The sequence below is a fragment of the Toxotes jaculatrix genome, chromosome 3 (genome assembly GCF_017976425.1).
Source record: "Toxotes jaculatrix isolate fToxJac2 chromosome 3, fToxJac2.pri, whole genome shotgun sequence".
Taxonomy (NCBI): domain Eukaryota; kingdom Metazoa; phylum Chordata; class Actinopteri; family Toxotidae; genus Toxotes; species Toxotes jaculatrix.
Window position 1 is genome coordinate 13,703,027 of NC_054396.1, and position 16,518 is coordinate 13,719,544.

Below are 16,518 nucleotides of genomic sequence, written 5' to 3' on the forward strand. Positions count from 1 at the left end.
GTAGACAAGAAATGTAATTATTCAAATTGGTTATCTTTTTTGTGGTGTTGTTTGAAAATATACACACTCTTCTGGATGTGGCTTAAATGAACCTGTGGTGTCTTGTCAGCTCATGCAGACTGGGAGAAGTTGTATGCATGAATAAATATGATAAAATCTTTATATCGCCATAAACTAAATGAAGGGCCTTTACTGTAGTTTTTTTATTCTGATGATAATGATAACAGTGACCCTTATGAGTTCAACGCTGCCTCTGATTTTCTGGGTTTCAAGCTCATACGTCCATACGGCAAAACACTGAAGTACTATTGATCAGTCTTGAGTTTTCATTACAACCGTGACAAAGAAAAACAAAAGCTGTGTTTCATGTTTTCCCTAACAGAGACTCCAGGAGGGTTCAAAGGTCTGAAAACAGTGACTGCGTGACCCTCGGCTTACTTCAGCCCCTCTGCAGCAGAAAGGCAGCCCACCACACTGTGGAGGCCACAGCAACTTAAAAGACAGCTCTGACCCATATACGGCCGTCTGACATTCTTTCCCAGCAGGCCATGGTACTCTTTTCCCACTCATTTAAGTTTCCCCTTCAAGAGTAGCACTCCCACCCACCCCTAAAGGCTCCGTCCCCTCTGCACTTCTCTACCACTCCACAATGACTTCTCTGTTGGTCTCCTGCTTTTAAGCTCAAGCCCCTGTGTATCGCAAACCCACAGCACATTTCAGATTTTCTTTTGATTGTTTGAGCTTTGACAATGCGTGCGCACCTACGCTCCAATGTGAATATGATTATCATTTGTGGGCCATGTGCATTTGCTCTGGGAATTTGATGTTTCTGAGGCTTCTTCGCGTAGGGTCAGAATGGTTCACGAGCAGAATCAAGCACAAATGTTATAGAGGGAGCAGCTGTAGTGTTGGTCAGAGTATTAACAAGTCAGGTTTTATTAGCTATGGCCCATGCTTGTTCCGGGAGGCGTGTTGTTACAGTGAATGATCCGTGGAAATTACAGATGCATGACTAAAGTTCACAAATGACTTTTGTGATACACAGCATAGCCCTGACCTGCAGCAGCCCAAACCAGTTTGGGTGCTTTATTACTGGGTTTTATCTACATGTGTGTGTTTGTAAGGCCAACATACTAAAGAGTCTAGACTATTTATCTAGGGGTGTGCAGCTCTTAGTTCACTGCCTCTGAGCCAATTCAGCCTCACAAAAAGTGGAAGGTTAGATCAGGACATGAGGAGGCAACATGCTGTACCCTTCTCTGGCCCCTTCTCTTCTTCTTTACCCCTGCCTCATCTTTTTCCTGACTCTCTGAATATGTTCTCTCATTCCTCTAGTTCCCTCTAAGGCTATACTATTTTGCTGGCAATTTCTTGTGTTCTTTATAATTGTCAAGATTTAATCAAACTGACTTTAGTTGTGGTAACTTAGCATCCCTATTCACAGACCACTTTTCCTTCCTTCCTGCCTAAACAGCTCCTTTTTCTGAACATTAAATTACGGCCTTAAACAATTTAATTTCATGTGTCCAACAGATGAAGAGCAACGCTCCAGACGGCACAGATGTTATCTGCTCACAAGAAGTCAAGTTTCAATATGGCTCTTTCTCCAATTTAGCATCAAAGATAAATATCTAAAGCAAACTTGTTCCAGTTAAAGTGGACTGGAGTGTAAAACTACAGCTACAATCAGATGATAGCCAGAATATAGTCTGACTCAGCATAAAGCCGTAAATACTAACAACATTTTATATATATATATATATATATATATATGATACTTTATTTTGGCCTATATATCTGCATAGCTTAGACATTATTAAAACGTTGATGCATGATCATTTGGAGGCTGTAATCAAGGCCTATCTCCGTGTGGTATTGTCATTTAAGAAATAGGTCAACATTTTGGAAAATACACTAATTCACTACCACTCTCATCCAGCTGGAGCCAACATTAGCTTAGCTTAGCATAAAGACAGGAAGCAGGGGGAAACAGCATGTCTGGCTCTCTCCAACGTGCAAAAATCCACACATCTATCTAAATGTTCTAATAAATGTTGTACCTGAATCCATACGCAAACATAAATGCAAAAATTTGTGGTTTTATAAAGAGTGAACTCTCTACTAGTTGCTACACACCTCAACAAGTCTCGAGGAAGTCACTGTGGAAATAAGAAAAGTTCTGAAATCACTCACGGTTGGCAGAGTTTGACCAGGTCTTGGTCCGTGGTTCCCGGATGGAGGCCGCGAATATACAGGTTTGTTTTACTCAGCTGTTCCCCTCCACCGCTGCTGCTGTTGCTGCTACTGTTGGTGTTGGGACTGGGGGGCGCCATCTGGTGGCCGGAGGACACATAGGCCTGCTGCGATAAGAGAGAAACATCAGAATAAGTTTTCTGCGCACAAACACTTCACAGAAATTGTCTGTTTTTTTTTAAACACGATATCCTCAAACATCAGTAAATACTGGACAAGTACAATATTGTTAGTTTTTATTCAAAGTGTGAAGAGCTCAAAGGAGTACTGAGAGATGTTTAGAGATAGAAAGCAATCTTGCACGAGAGAGATGATTATATGGGAGCTGCGAAAAATGATATCACACAGCCCTCATGTCAACACTCACCAATACTGCTTTCTGAGGGGAATATGGGGCCTCTTGGCTGCCTAGACCATATAGGGAAAAGGGGGCCTCTTACGCTGTCTCCATGTTGGGTAACTTCTTTCTTACTTTTGGAACCACAAAGAAATCTTGTGGTGCATATCAAAACCAAAGATTTAAAGACCCCACATTTAGTTAGTCTGATGAGGCAGAATTAAATAATAGACTACATGTTGACAAGTCTGAAACTGCATTACTTTCCCTCATTTTACTTCTGCTGCTAAAGTATCCATAAAAGAAACGCTGCCAGCTGATCAAACTTGTATTTTTCTCTTTCCTAAACTCGCAGAAGCCTCAAGTTCAACACTGTAATCTGACATTTCCCGCTCGCACAGTGTTTAAGGTTAACAGTTGAGAAAATCCTGAGTGGCAAGATGGAGAAACGGAGTTCAGTTCAGTCCACATTACAATCAAAAGTCTGTTTGTCAAAACAAAGGAAAATTCAAATAGATGAATAACAACAGCTCACCAGGAGTTTATTACTAGATGACAATACATAGTAACATGCTCATGTTGTGACCATGTGTATTGACCTGATGTCTACCTCAACTACTAATAAACCTCCTCCTCAGTTCTTACTTTGGGTTATTTTGATCAGTCTATGAAGTGCCAGTGCCCGTAAATACTAGTCATAAACTATGGCAGTCAACTAGTCAATGACTCATCACTAGGAACATGAAAGGCTGTTGAAAACAACCAGTGCATCCTCTCATCACTTATCTTCTCATTTCATCTCATCTCAATGTGGGATTTTGGCTTTCCTTGGAGAAATCAAACAAAAGATTGTGTAACCAGGCAGATGAATATATTTCATTGGGTTTCATTATCACTTTGCCTGTCAAGAACTCAGAAAAAAGACCTCTCTCTCTCCAGGAATAGATCCACTGGCTGTTTTCCAAATAAGACTGAGGCAATAAATAGCAGCACTTCAGAACAGACCAGGCACGCCAGACCGGGCAAAATGCGTCTTGTTTGCTGTGAGAAAATGACTCTAATCACATTCATTTAACAGCCAAATGTTGCGTACGAAGGAATGAGAACAAATACGCTTTCTGGCGGATCTCAGCAGGGTCCCGTGAGGCTGGAGTGTCTCACTTGAGAGACCGATTGGACAGAGGTGACAGGAGGACAATGGGTTAATTTCAGGAGAGAGGACAGGGTCACTGATCAGACTGCCGGTGTTTAGGAAAAGCCCAGCAGGAAGACACGGTCACACCAGGACCACCTGCAACATCAACCAATCCCGCTAATTAGACGCCATCCATAAGGCACGGAGCCCCTCTAAGACACCCCCTTTGACCTCTATTTTGCCAGCAGCATGGCAGCCGCTTCGACAACAACAGACTCATTCCTCTGTGGATAATCCTCTCTTCCTCTGCCTCTTAAGTATCCAGAAAAGTTTGCATGTGTTTGTTCGTGCTTGGTAAGATGGAAACACAACCTGCTCAAAGTAAATCAAAGAAAATAGACGTTTGTGTTCTTTCCTTTCATCTCCAGGAATATTTACACAATTGTGTCCATGAGTAAGAAGGCACAAACAGGAGGATGTACGTGCAGGACTGGACACCAAAGTCAAGGCACCGTCAGTTACGCTCATGGTTTAAGTGTTACAAAATGCTTTTGTCATGTTAAGAAACCAATAAATATCCAACCTAAATATCCATTTGAAGTTTTTTCTCAAAATTTGGAGCGTTCTTTTCCATGATTGTAAATACATGCTTATAGTATACTTGGCATCTTGGCCTTTATTTACTGAAATCAAAACAGGGACGTAGTGGCTACCAGATTATTGTATACAAATGGTTCTTTTATGATGTCCATTGTCCACCCCTAGTATATTTGAATGGTAATGGTAAGTATCATTCATTTATTTTAAAAAAGGCCTTATTCATTTTCTGTCATTTCATAGCCAGTGGAAAACACAAATTCTGAGGGCAAACAGAGAACAAGCCTGCCTGCTGGAGTTTATCTATATTGTCACAGTGTAATTCGTGATGAATAAGTTTTTGGAGGCAGCTAATTTGTGAATGAAAGGACAGGACAGCAGAGACCTATAATCTCATTCACACACTCTTTACCAGAGTGCCAAGTCCCAGTCAAGTTACAGACCGTACCAGGAGCACACCACTGCAACAACACCCCTTAAATCATGGGCCTACAACCACACACATGCGTTCATGCGTATATATACACACACACATACACAGTACTCATACACATGCATACACATTTATACTGCTACAGCATGCTTGATAGTGAAAACATTGAGCTGCATTAGATCTTTAAACCAATATAGTATCTGTGACCTTTATCATGAAAAGAAATCAGAACTTCTTTGTTATTGTTTGGAAACTGAAAAACTAAGTTTGTTTGAGATCTGAATAAGTAATCTGGGCTAATAACAGGTTAGCTGTCATTGAAAAGTAATTAGTGAAACACAAATTGGTACAGAGAAGATGTTCAGATGTGCTTACTCACATAAAAGTAAAAGTGCCTTCATTACACTCTCTGGGTACAAAAGTATTTTAAACTTTAAATTCACAGTGTTTGGTTTGATTTATTCTCACTCTGTTCACTGTCCTTAAATTTATTAAGGATTACAAGTATTACAGTATTACAAGCTGAATAACTAATTGTATCAGGTGCCAATAAGAATTCAAATAATAAATTAAATTAATAATTAAAATTTAAAAAATAATTCAATAATTCATTCATCATATCGGATTGACATCAGCAGTCCACGAATCAATCCATAGACCACAGTCTGGTGTTTTTATGAACTATATATATTTATGAAATATATAATAATGCAAATTTTAGGCCCAATGCCAAAATTCTGTAGCACAAATTAGTTAATAATTTAATTACTAATTAAACATTTACAATGACATCCATTAGTCCTCATTCTCTTATTATTTCTGAACTCCTGTAGAAATTGACTTTCTAGTAGTTGATAAAGGAATGTGTTGAGTGGTTTACTACAGCCTCATGTAACCGTACATAATAATAATAATAAAAAGAAGAAGAATCACCATCAGCATGATTAAAAGAGCAAGCAAATCAGTTTTCAGTTGCTCTGTCTTCTGAAAAATGAATCTTCTAACCAATTTACAAGTTGCCTAAGATATCCTAAAAGAAAGCATATTCACTGAAAGTGAAAATCTGATTAGTTCCATTCATTTCATGTTTTAATGTTAGGATTTGAATAGGTGCAATACGGTTAGTTATTTCCCACCACTGATGTGAGCCCAGAAGTATTTGAAACCTGAACCCTTAGGGAATAACATAAGGCTTAAGGGACAACATACAAGATGAGAATGGAAATTTCAAACAACTATTAATAAAGAAATAATTTTTAAAAAGTTAAAAACTATAAGAGCTATTTAAAAATTTAAAAAATGTCAGGGGTACAGGTTTGTTACAAAGGTCACTTTCAGAGGTTGCTGTTGATCACAGACAAGCCTTGTAAACAACAGGATCAAAAATATTACTGGATATTTTTAGAGGTAAACTAAAGACAAAAGTCAACATATCTATAAATAAAACCATTTCCTCTATCTTGACGTAAACTTGCATCACTTACATCACTCTGAAGCTGACAGGAAGCCTCTGTCTCAAATAAAGCTATTGTTGGTACTGACTACCGAGTACATCAAAAATGCACAGTCCTTCATTTTATCTTCATCTTATGTACTGACATAAAAATATCATTCATATGACCACTTTAGACGCTCAGCACGTTTTCTCTTTGCAGAAGTACAACTGTTAAAATGACCAACCCTCTTTTTAGACTCACTCCACCTCTGTTTTTATCTCCGTCTCTCCCTGTGGGGCTTCTCCAGTTGACCCCAGGTTGACCCACAGAATTCCACGGATTTCCTGGCTCTTGGGGGGTCTGCCCGCCTTCCCATGTCCCTGCCTCCCTGCTCCCTACTGGAGAGCCTGTCTTCTCATCAGGCAGGAAAGCACCATGACCATCTGACCGGCTGACTGACTTACATGCTAATGCACAGATTTATAGCCTAGCTGAATGTGGATGCAGCTTCCAGCTTGTATAGAATTACACTGCTGAGCTGCCACTTTACACCAGCTTTGCTTTAGGACCAACAAGGAAAATGAGTCATGGGAAAAAGATTTATTTATTTATTTTACTAACATTCACTCCTGAAGCATCAACAAAAAGAGCTACTTGATTCTATAACCAAATCATGTCCTGTTTGCCATGCAGATAAAAATCATATGGGCAAAAAAGAAATTATCTAACTATTAATTTGTCATACTACACCAAATTGTCTGTCTTGTCAACAGTACTGTATGGAGAAAGTTAACATGATGATTAGGAATTTCTAAAAATCTAAAACGGCCTCTTTTAGCCGAGGGTTAGGTGAGGACTGTGTGTCTAGTAAAGTGGTGAGCTGCTGTATGGCGGCAGGCAGGAAATCCTCTGTCTCTGCTCCTGATGTTATCACACAGCCATTTGAATGAGGAGCTCTGCATTCCAACCAGGTGACAGGGACACAAAACGCACGCCCAGACTCGTCCCTGAATCCTCCTTCCTTTCTGTCTCTAACCCACCCCTTCCTTTTGTCTTTTCATGAGCACCTATTAATCTTCAAACTGTCTGTATGTGAGCTATCTGTTAATGTGGCTGATCACACCTTGATGCACATGCACAGTGAAAATTCACATGCATGCATGGCTTTCAAGTCAGGTCAGGTGACAAGAGCTGGGGAGCTTGGAAACAGATACCTACAAACACCGGCCCTCAGCTCAGCCAGAGATCTAACAAAATGTGCGGCACACAGAGCGTCTGGCATCACTGCAGTACTTGGCATCGGATTTCTGACAGCTGTGCTTTCTCCAAGGGCTCTGTCTCCCACTCTACCTGTTCACCTTGGCCGGTTCATGCGGTTGGCACCAAAGCTGGGGACCAATCCAAAACATCTGACACATTAAACAAAGAGATAGATAAACATATACCTGGCAGAATGCCACAAGGACAAAGGTGATGGTACAGGAGAGTTCAGCGAGGATAAAGTCACTGCAGCGGAACAGCTGGTTTAATACAAAATGGCAAAAGCAGCTCAGTAGACAGCAATTATCTATGTATGTGATATTTTTCCTGTTGTGGAGTTGTTACAAATATACATTTTCTACATAAGTACATTTGATATGTGTTCAGTGCCTTTCACACACAGCGTCTGAGGCATAAAAAGAAAATGCAACTAAAGTCAGATTATCATGTCTTTATATCAGCCTTAGCGAGTACAGGATTCAGACTGGTGAGCATAGCCCAACCTACACTGGATGTTTGAGGCCAATATCAATATTTACAAGTATCTGAAATAGCCAATATGGCTATTGTGTTATCAGTTGCCTAATTAAACATCCAACAACCACTAGCAACATAATTATCCAAATAGAGACATGTTTCTGGCTACCTGATGTTTGTAAGTCCAATACAAGGATAGACTATTAGGGATATTATACATATCAGGGATGCTCGGATTAGATATTGTTATTAGCAACAATATGGCATTTTTATTAGCATCGATATGGACCTTATTAAGCACATAGAGTATCACCCACTAAATAACTGATTCACATGAATACAGTTTCTTTGCCAGTGTTATTACAAAATTCAGAGAAGAGACCACTGGTGTCGGATCACTAATCTGTACTGGCACTTAACTTAAAGTTGGAGTGTGGAACTTTTACAAGTATGTGAACATTCGTTACATTCAAGAAACGAGTTCACGCAATGTTTATTAAGTCGATCAGCACCAGCTGACTTTCCTGTGCTGGTGCACCGGTGGTTTGCCAGAGCTAAAGAGGCAACTGTAACAATGGAGACGGAGTAGGCTACACCAACTAGGAATATGACGGAAAAAACTTGGTAAATGGTAAACTGACTGCACTTACATAGCACTTCTAGTCCTCCAGACCACTAAAAGTGCTGTATATGCCACATTCACCTATTCACACACATGCTCAAATACTGGTTCAGTATCTTGCCAAAGGACACTTCGACACGACTGGAGGAGCCGGGGATGGAACCACTGGAACTCTACCTCCTGAGCCCTGCTAGGAACCATCCAAGAAAAGTTTCCGATGCCCCAGATTAAGGGAGAAACTCAGAGGAAGGATTACAAAAAACAACTGACAACAAGGACAAACACAGACAACCGTTGGTGTAGCTCTTCTTCATTAAAGAGTGCTGACAAAAGAGAACGGACTGAAGGCAGACACAGATGTCACCTTACTGCTGTGAAAATTTGGTATTTGTAAATTATTTGAAATCGGTTATGTAACTATTACATGTACTCCGTCTAAAAAATGGATTATCGTTTTGGCAATGTAGAAATTTCTCTGTAATTTGTGTAACTATTTCTGAACATGAGCCAGGGACTTTCCAGGGCTAGCAGTGTTCTGTAGCATTAGGTATATGTCATGAGCACACGTTGACAGGGTTTGTGAAATGACTCTCACTGTCTGTTGATTACAACCACGTCTCCTCTGAGGTTCCAGGTTTTAGTCAAACTACTGCCGCTACTGCTGGAGTATTGGTGGTTTAAACTTCCTTTGATTATGAATGCAAAGCAATCATCAACAAAAAGAAAACTCATGACCTCAGTCTTTAGTACATGCATGTTTTAATGTTAATGTAATGAGTCAGTGAGGTCAAGTGCTAAATGTTTTTTGATTCATTGTCATGATGTGCAATATTTTAAAGGATAATACCGTCACAAAGTACAAAGTAAAACGTAGATTTTAGATTTCCTAGCTCTTATGTAGGCATTGGTTTGTTTCAGTTCATGTTAGTATAGCTGTTTTCACATATGAACTTAGAATCAGGTCCAGACGTTGTCCAGAGTTGCCCTTTCGTACATGCAGCACACAATCAGAGATTTTCCGTGTGGGACATGTTCACACCTACTGGAAATACTCCGTCTGGTTTAGGCGAGGGGTGGCGCCTGGGTAGATCGTGCAAGAGGTAGCATAGAAACGTCATCATGCATGTCGAACGTCACGCCCACTCGCTCGCTGTGAATTCTCCAGACAATGACCTGCTCTATTCACACATCGGATCAATTGGACATTACATGGACTTTGTACTAGGGAGCTGTCAGGATAAAGTCCGATTAATGTCCAGTTCAACTGATTTGGACATTTGTGTTCACACAGACAGCTCCTCTGGGTAATGTCTAGAGGTTGTTCAGGTCGTTCAGGGTTGTAGTGCGTAAATGAAAGCAGCTTATAATAACAAAATGTACTTGCACAGACTTGAAACGTGTCTGACATACTGTACGTAGAGTAATCAATCACACTGAACATTTGGTTTCCTCTTCTTTTTTGTAGTCTGATTACTGCTGCAGGGTATATCAAAGAGAAAACTCTCCTTGTTGGTGCATTCAGGGACACTTGACACCTGACATTTGTTATGATTGATTCAATTTTAAGATTAGGCAGTGGCTGACTAAAATTCTCCCACAGGCACCATCCTACGAGAGAAAATAATTCAGGGGAACAGATTTCAGCACATGGGGTCATCATGGAAAAACGTGAAAAAGGGTAGATGTTTAGCAGCCAGCTCTCAAGTCTCAGTGCTGTTATATTGTCAAATATAACAGCACTATTTAGGTGGAAGTTAGTAATTAGTTAGTAATATTGTATATAAACTACATAGTTGCACATAATTTTATCTATTTTTCACCTACTTTTCCAATGATGATTAGTAGAGTCTCATTCATCAAACATCTACATAGAGACTATTTGTTTTTTAAATGTATACTGGGCTATAGATGGGCAGGTGTAAACTGATACTAAATAGCCATCACATCACATATAATATATATAATACGTTCCTATATTTGTATGCTGCAGTGTTCTCAAACACAGCCAGTATTAAGCTGAGCAACGTGCACCAACGCTTACTGCTATTAAATCAAATATCCACACTTTTCTGTGCAGGTGAACACAGTTCTGTCTTAAATCATATTCACATTCCTTCTGCTCAACACAGAAATTTAAGTTATTCATTATGATGACTAGCGATCCCTGTTTGGGAAAAAGGGAGGCAGTTCTTTTTCTTCTGGCCGTATGATTCGATGATTCACAGCAAAATCAATCTTTCTCAAAGGCTTTAGTTGCCTGTGTGACAGGGTTTGAGCTTTTTAACAAGCTTCTTTTGTCCAGAACCATTCTACTCCTGTCATGTATGGCAGTCAAGCTCTGAGAGTTGTCAAGGAGAAATGTCATACATGTAAACAATACACTTAAAAAGGAGCATAGGTTCACATAGGCTAAGAATTAGGAAACACTGGTGACGTCTGCAGGCTTGTGGAGTTGCAAGTGAAAAGCTAAAAATCGCTGATTTAAACAAGAACGGGAGACGTCACTTCTGCTGTTTCTGCCATGTGTGAATTTTAGTAAAAACCTTTGCATCTGTGTGACAATTTAATGCTCCAGTTAACGTGTTTCTTTCATTTCTTTTCACGTCTAGTTGTGTTTTGATCCAAAGGAATATGTTTTGAGGCACCCAGAGCTTTAAATCACAGCAGTAAGTTGGCATTTGTTGAAAAGGACTCCTGCCAAGAAGAGAACAAAAATCTGATTGACAAGCACAAAAACAAGCCTTTCAATGGGGCCCTGAGTGAGACGCATGATACCTTGTGAAGCGACAAGCCGCCTCCTGTTATTTTTCCATCCAGGAAGCTTTACACGGAAACGGACCAAATTTGATTTGAGAACATTAATTCTATTTATTTGAGGGAGGAAATGAGGTGCTGAGTCAGGGGAGGAGCAGCTGCTTTAAGCACAACAGAAACCAAACGCCTTTTAGTTGTCGAGCTCTGTATTCACCTCGCACGCACAAAGAGCACTTTTCTCGCCTCTTTACTTGTTTGTTTTGCGTTCGGACTTTTATGTTGTGTGCTTTTGCGGCTCAGGTATGGCAGAATGTGAGTGAAAGATAGAAAGGAGGTGGAGGTGGGAGGAGGAAGTGCTAGGAATCACAACACAGGAACTTGACCTCTGCGTGAACTTCAGATCTACAAAATAAAAGAGCCTGGAACCACTAGAACACATTGAATGGAATGATCCTTAAAATACAAACAGTGTGACTTACTTAAGAAAGTACAATTAGGGCTGCAACAAACAATTATTTTTATTATCTAGTAATCTGCTAATCTTCGTTGTACAGTTTATGAAATTATAATCATAGTTTCCCAGAGCCCAGGCTGATGTGTTCAGACATCTTGTTTCATTTGGCCAAAAGTTCAAAACCCAGAGATATTCCATTTACAATGATATATGTCAAAGAAAAGCAACAAAGCCTCACATGTAAGAAGCTGGACACCGATCACTTGAAAAATGACTGAAGCTGTTAAACTATCATCAAAAAAGCTGCCTCTTATTTTTCTATCTACTAATCAATTGATTGACTAATCGTTTAAGCCGTTTTATGTCATATATAATCAGTCGTAAACATGGGTTAGGCCTAGCAACAGCACTGTGTCCACACTGAATGTCTACGTTTCAAATGCCCACTTTATTTATTACGTATTATACATATATCAAACACACTTAGAAAATTACCAAATAAAAAAAATGAAACTGCATTGATTGCTCATACAGTGTCTACTTCCTTTTAAAATGTGACATTTAACATTTAATTTTGTCTCTGGAGAACTAAAAATGGTTTGCTTTGATAGAGGAGGAAATGTTTGTCTAATAGGCTCCTCACAGAAACAAAATTTGGTCCAACCTAGAACTCACTCAAGTCAAGAACAGAATGGAAATGTATATGCTGTAAAAACCCAATGTGAGTTCATCAAAATAAACTGCATGTTGTGTGTATGAGTGTGTGTGTATGTGTGTGTGAGACAAATGGTTCAAAAACAATGCTGTTTTCCTCAGACAAGCACAAAGTGTTGACATCAGATCTGGGAGGATGAGCAGCCAGGCGGTGCCCAAGATCAGAGAAAGACAACACGTCAATGTACATTTTCAAAATGCCATTCAGGATCACACGGCACAACACACAGAGGCAGACAGGGGCAGAGGGAAACGAAGAGATGCTGTGAATATATATTTCATGTATACTGAAAGAGCTTTTACCACCACTAACAAGACACTGTGGTCCATAGAGAGAAGACACATGATGTATGCCACCACAGGCTGAACAAATTAAAAAAAAAACACTACTCATGAAAAGGGATTTCAGGAAGCAAGAAAAGTTCCCTAACAGCAAATAAATAAATACTAAAAAATCAGTTGTACCAATAGTAACCTTAATAATTAGGTATTTTTAGCAATTTCATAATTTGAGTATTTATTTTGTCTATTGTTTCGCTGTTTTACATCAAACACTGTTTCGTGTATTAGCATAAGACTAACCTTTCTTCACATACTGGACACATACAGACATAAATAAATAAATAAATAAATAAACGTGTCAATGTCAACAGTGAATGCTGACCACGAGAGCGCGATTCATAATTCTGGGAATGTAGTCATCATGGTCTGGTGGGATTTTTCAAGGGGTGGGGCATATTCCGCTTTCAGATGGGAAACGAGGAGAAGGGGGGGAAAAAAAAACTTTGCAAACTTACGCGGCAGCGGAGACAATGAAGAGCTAATTTAACACTAAATGTGAGCGGCTCACGGAGGAAGAGGCTGATTTCGTTTTCAAACATGTTTCCCCTCTGCCTGCCTTTCTCCCTACCCCCACTTCCACAAACACATCCAGGCTCAGACGCGCTATCCCAACACGGTACAGTTACCCATAAAAGTTGCTCTCCACCATTGACTTTTTCATATGAGTGAGCAGAGCCATATCGACATCCTTGCTGTAGTACACACACACACGCTCACACACATATAAATATATATATACACACACACACACACACACACACACATACAAATGCTACCAAATAAAACACCAGGCGTCCAACATGACAGGACCGAGCAGTGGCCAATTTCCCAACTAGACATACCACGGAGCAGGGCTGCTCTGTAGGCTGTATTTTTTTTTTTATTTAACTCCACGAAGTCTTAAGTTAAATTCACTACGTTTCGCTTTTCAAGGACACTGCAGCTCACTGTCACAAGCCGTTTTTTTGTTTTTTTTTTTGTCGCCACAGACACGGGCGTGCTGCCCTGCAGGGCGAACAAGACGAAAATTAGGGAAAAGCCCGAAAGCGTTTACCTTTTTGCTGTTTCTGCTGTTATAGCCGTTGTATGGGTTGATTCCTGCCCTTGGCGGTACGGAGAGCAGCATTTTTCTCGGCGCTATGTGCGGAGCGGCGAGCACAGCCCAGGCTGCCAGCTGACGTCAGCAGCTGGGGAAGTGAGTGCCTGGAGTCCCGCTGCTTGACTGCGAGTGGTGCTGCTGCTGCTGCTGCTGTGGCTGTGGCTGCTGCCGCTGCAGGACGGGGGCCCCCGCTGCTGGCCCCTGGGCTCCTTCAGGGGTCCTTCAAACACGGCTCCGGGAGGCCCACACAGAAGAGTGGGGATTAGTTCAAATTCATTCACCGCCCACTGTTGTTTCACTCACCGGGGGAGAAAGAGTAAGAAAACGAAAAAAAAATAAAGAAAAGAAAAGCGTCTCAAAACTGTGTTTCTTAAGACAAAACGCTTGTAAAATCAGATTATAGTGTACCTTTTTTCCCCTCTTTGACCTCATTTCTTTTCATCGTGAACAGCCAGTGTTTCTCAGCCTAATGATTAGTCTGTCCTTAAAGACACGAATTCTTCAGAAATCCCATAATCCGTTTTATTGGCATTCAAATATCACAACAAACTAGACCATGAGAATTATCATACATAATATGGTTTATATAAGTCTATACTCTGACAATGTGGACACGAGACAAGAAATTCAAACTGTGAAATTCTCCAAAGTCCTGAAGGGCTCAGACTTGTGGTCAGATCTTTGTGATGGCAGGTAAGAGGCTGAAGTAAAGAGTTGAGTCTTAAAGATATCAGTGGAGGGGGTAGATCTACTTTGTTCAGTCCCAGCATCTGAAAATGTTATGTTCCATCACCTTGTGTGTGTGTGTGTGTGTGTGTGTGTGTGTGTGTGTGTGTGTGTGTGTGTGTGTGTGTGTGTGTGTGTGTGTGTGTGTGTGTGTGTGTGTGGCATGGAGAGCAGGTGGAGTATGGAGATGAGCAGTTCAGAGATATAACCTGGTTTCAGTCCACGCAGTGCTTTAAAGACGAAAAACAGAATCTTCAAAACAATTCTGTATTTCACCGGTACCCAGTGAGGAAGTGAGGAGAGGCCAGTACAGGGGACATGTGGTCTCTCTGTTTTTGGAGGAGTCTCACTATTGCATTTTGAACCAGCTGCAGGTGAGATAAGGCTGACCGACTGACTCCTACATAGAGAGAATTGCAGTAGTCGAGGTGAGTGGAAATAAAAGCGTGAGCTATAGCCACCAAATCGTTTTTTATTGATTGCTAAGCACTCTTTAAATTCTGCTGTATAAATTTGTTGCGCAAGCAATGTCATATGTATAAAGTTATAAAAACTTCAGACAGTATTCAGACAGTGAACACATGCAAACCCAGTCTTTACTGCATCTAGAGCAGCTTCAGAAGACAAAGATGATATCACATGCTGTATTACAGTTATAATGATCTAGTGTTTATTTTCACATGTTCAAGTCACATTGATCAGTTTTGTCTGTTGTAAAAACAAGATTTATGAACATTCTTCCACTTGATGTCATCAGTTGAATCTAATTTTGCCAAAAGTGCTATATCTGATAACTCAAGACTGCAGATGTTTATATTACCAACCCTCCAGCCTATTGAGATTTTCGGATCATTGGATGATTTTACCATGTCATTTCTTATACACATCTTCTTTAATGGATGCACACAAATAGTATAAATTTGTGGGATCTGCTTGTCAGGGTGCTGCAGGTTATTAAACATTTCATTCCTGCAAAAAAAAAAAAGCACCCGTCATGTTTTTTTTTTTTTTTCTGTGATTAATGTCAGTGAGAAAGCACTTCTGTAATAGAACAGATGAGATTAGTCTGCCAGATCTACTAAACCTTTGTGAAATGTACTCACACCAGCACATGGCCAAAAAAAAAAAAAACAACTTAATAGGATCATAATGTCATTATTAAGGTTTTCCGTCACCACTGCCACCTCCATTGCAGTCATTACCTCATCATGCCTTTAAAATGAAACTCAAGCTGCAAATAGCTATTTCTGGGTCTAAGAGAAAAAAAAAACATCAAGCCGAGGATGTTGTATACACAATGAGGTCTACATATTGAGCAATTTTGGTTATGTGTGGAGAAAGCATTACAGAGATACAGTCCACTTTTTGTTTGCATCGACACTGCAAACCTTGTGATGGTCAAACGGCCCACAGCGGGTGACACAGCATGTTTACATCAGTGATGTCAGTGATAACAGGACCAAACAGGCTATATTTTCAGTTTTGATCAGTTAAAAAAAACTCAACAACTTGTATTTTTTATATGTAAAACTCCTCAATTACATTCAAATTATATATGTTATACTGATGTGTATATGCCTGTAAATATTTTTCTTTGGACTTTTAAGCAGTTTAAGAGGCTGCAGTCAGAGGGAAGATAGATTATGAAGATACTGTCTTCTTAGTGGTCTGAAGCAAACATTTGCATGATCCATGGTGATGTGGACTGGTCATGGTGTAATGCCATAGGTCGTGTGTATCTGGTTCCTGAGCTAAACATGTGCTGTAGTTTCTACTGAAGGTCACAGACGAAGGCTGTTAAACAGCAGACACACACACACATACACACACACAGGGTACTAAACCTAAACATTTGCCATCAGAGTGTGAATGAGCAGTG

General features: G+C 40.1%; 1 protein-coding gene across 4 annotated transcripts in view; it reads right to left on the reverse strand.

The window, feature by feature from the left end:
• The window catches only part of LOC121179155 (RNA-binding motif, single-stranded-interacting protein 2-like), a 28,798-nt gene extending 14,795 nt beyond the window's left edge, over window positions 1-14,003 (reverse strand). For all 4 annotated transcript variants that reach the window (XR_005893852.1, XR_005893851.1, XM_041033812.1 and 1 more), the window contains exons 1-2: window positions 13,869-14,003; window positions 2,194-2,360 (exon numbers count right to left, since the gene is read on the reverse strand). Coding sequence is in view for 2 of the 4 variants with exons in the window: in XM_041033812.1 (XP_040889746.1) it covers window positions 2,194-2,360; window positions 13,869-13,940 (239 nt within the window). In the remaining 2 variants the exon portion in view is untranslated. The remainder of the gene's footprint in view (window positions 1-2,193; window positions 2,361-13,868) is intronic.
• Between the last annotated feature and the right edge of the window lie 2,515 nt (window positions 14,004-16,518).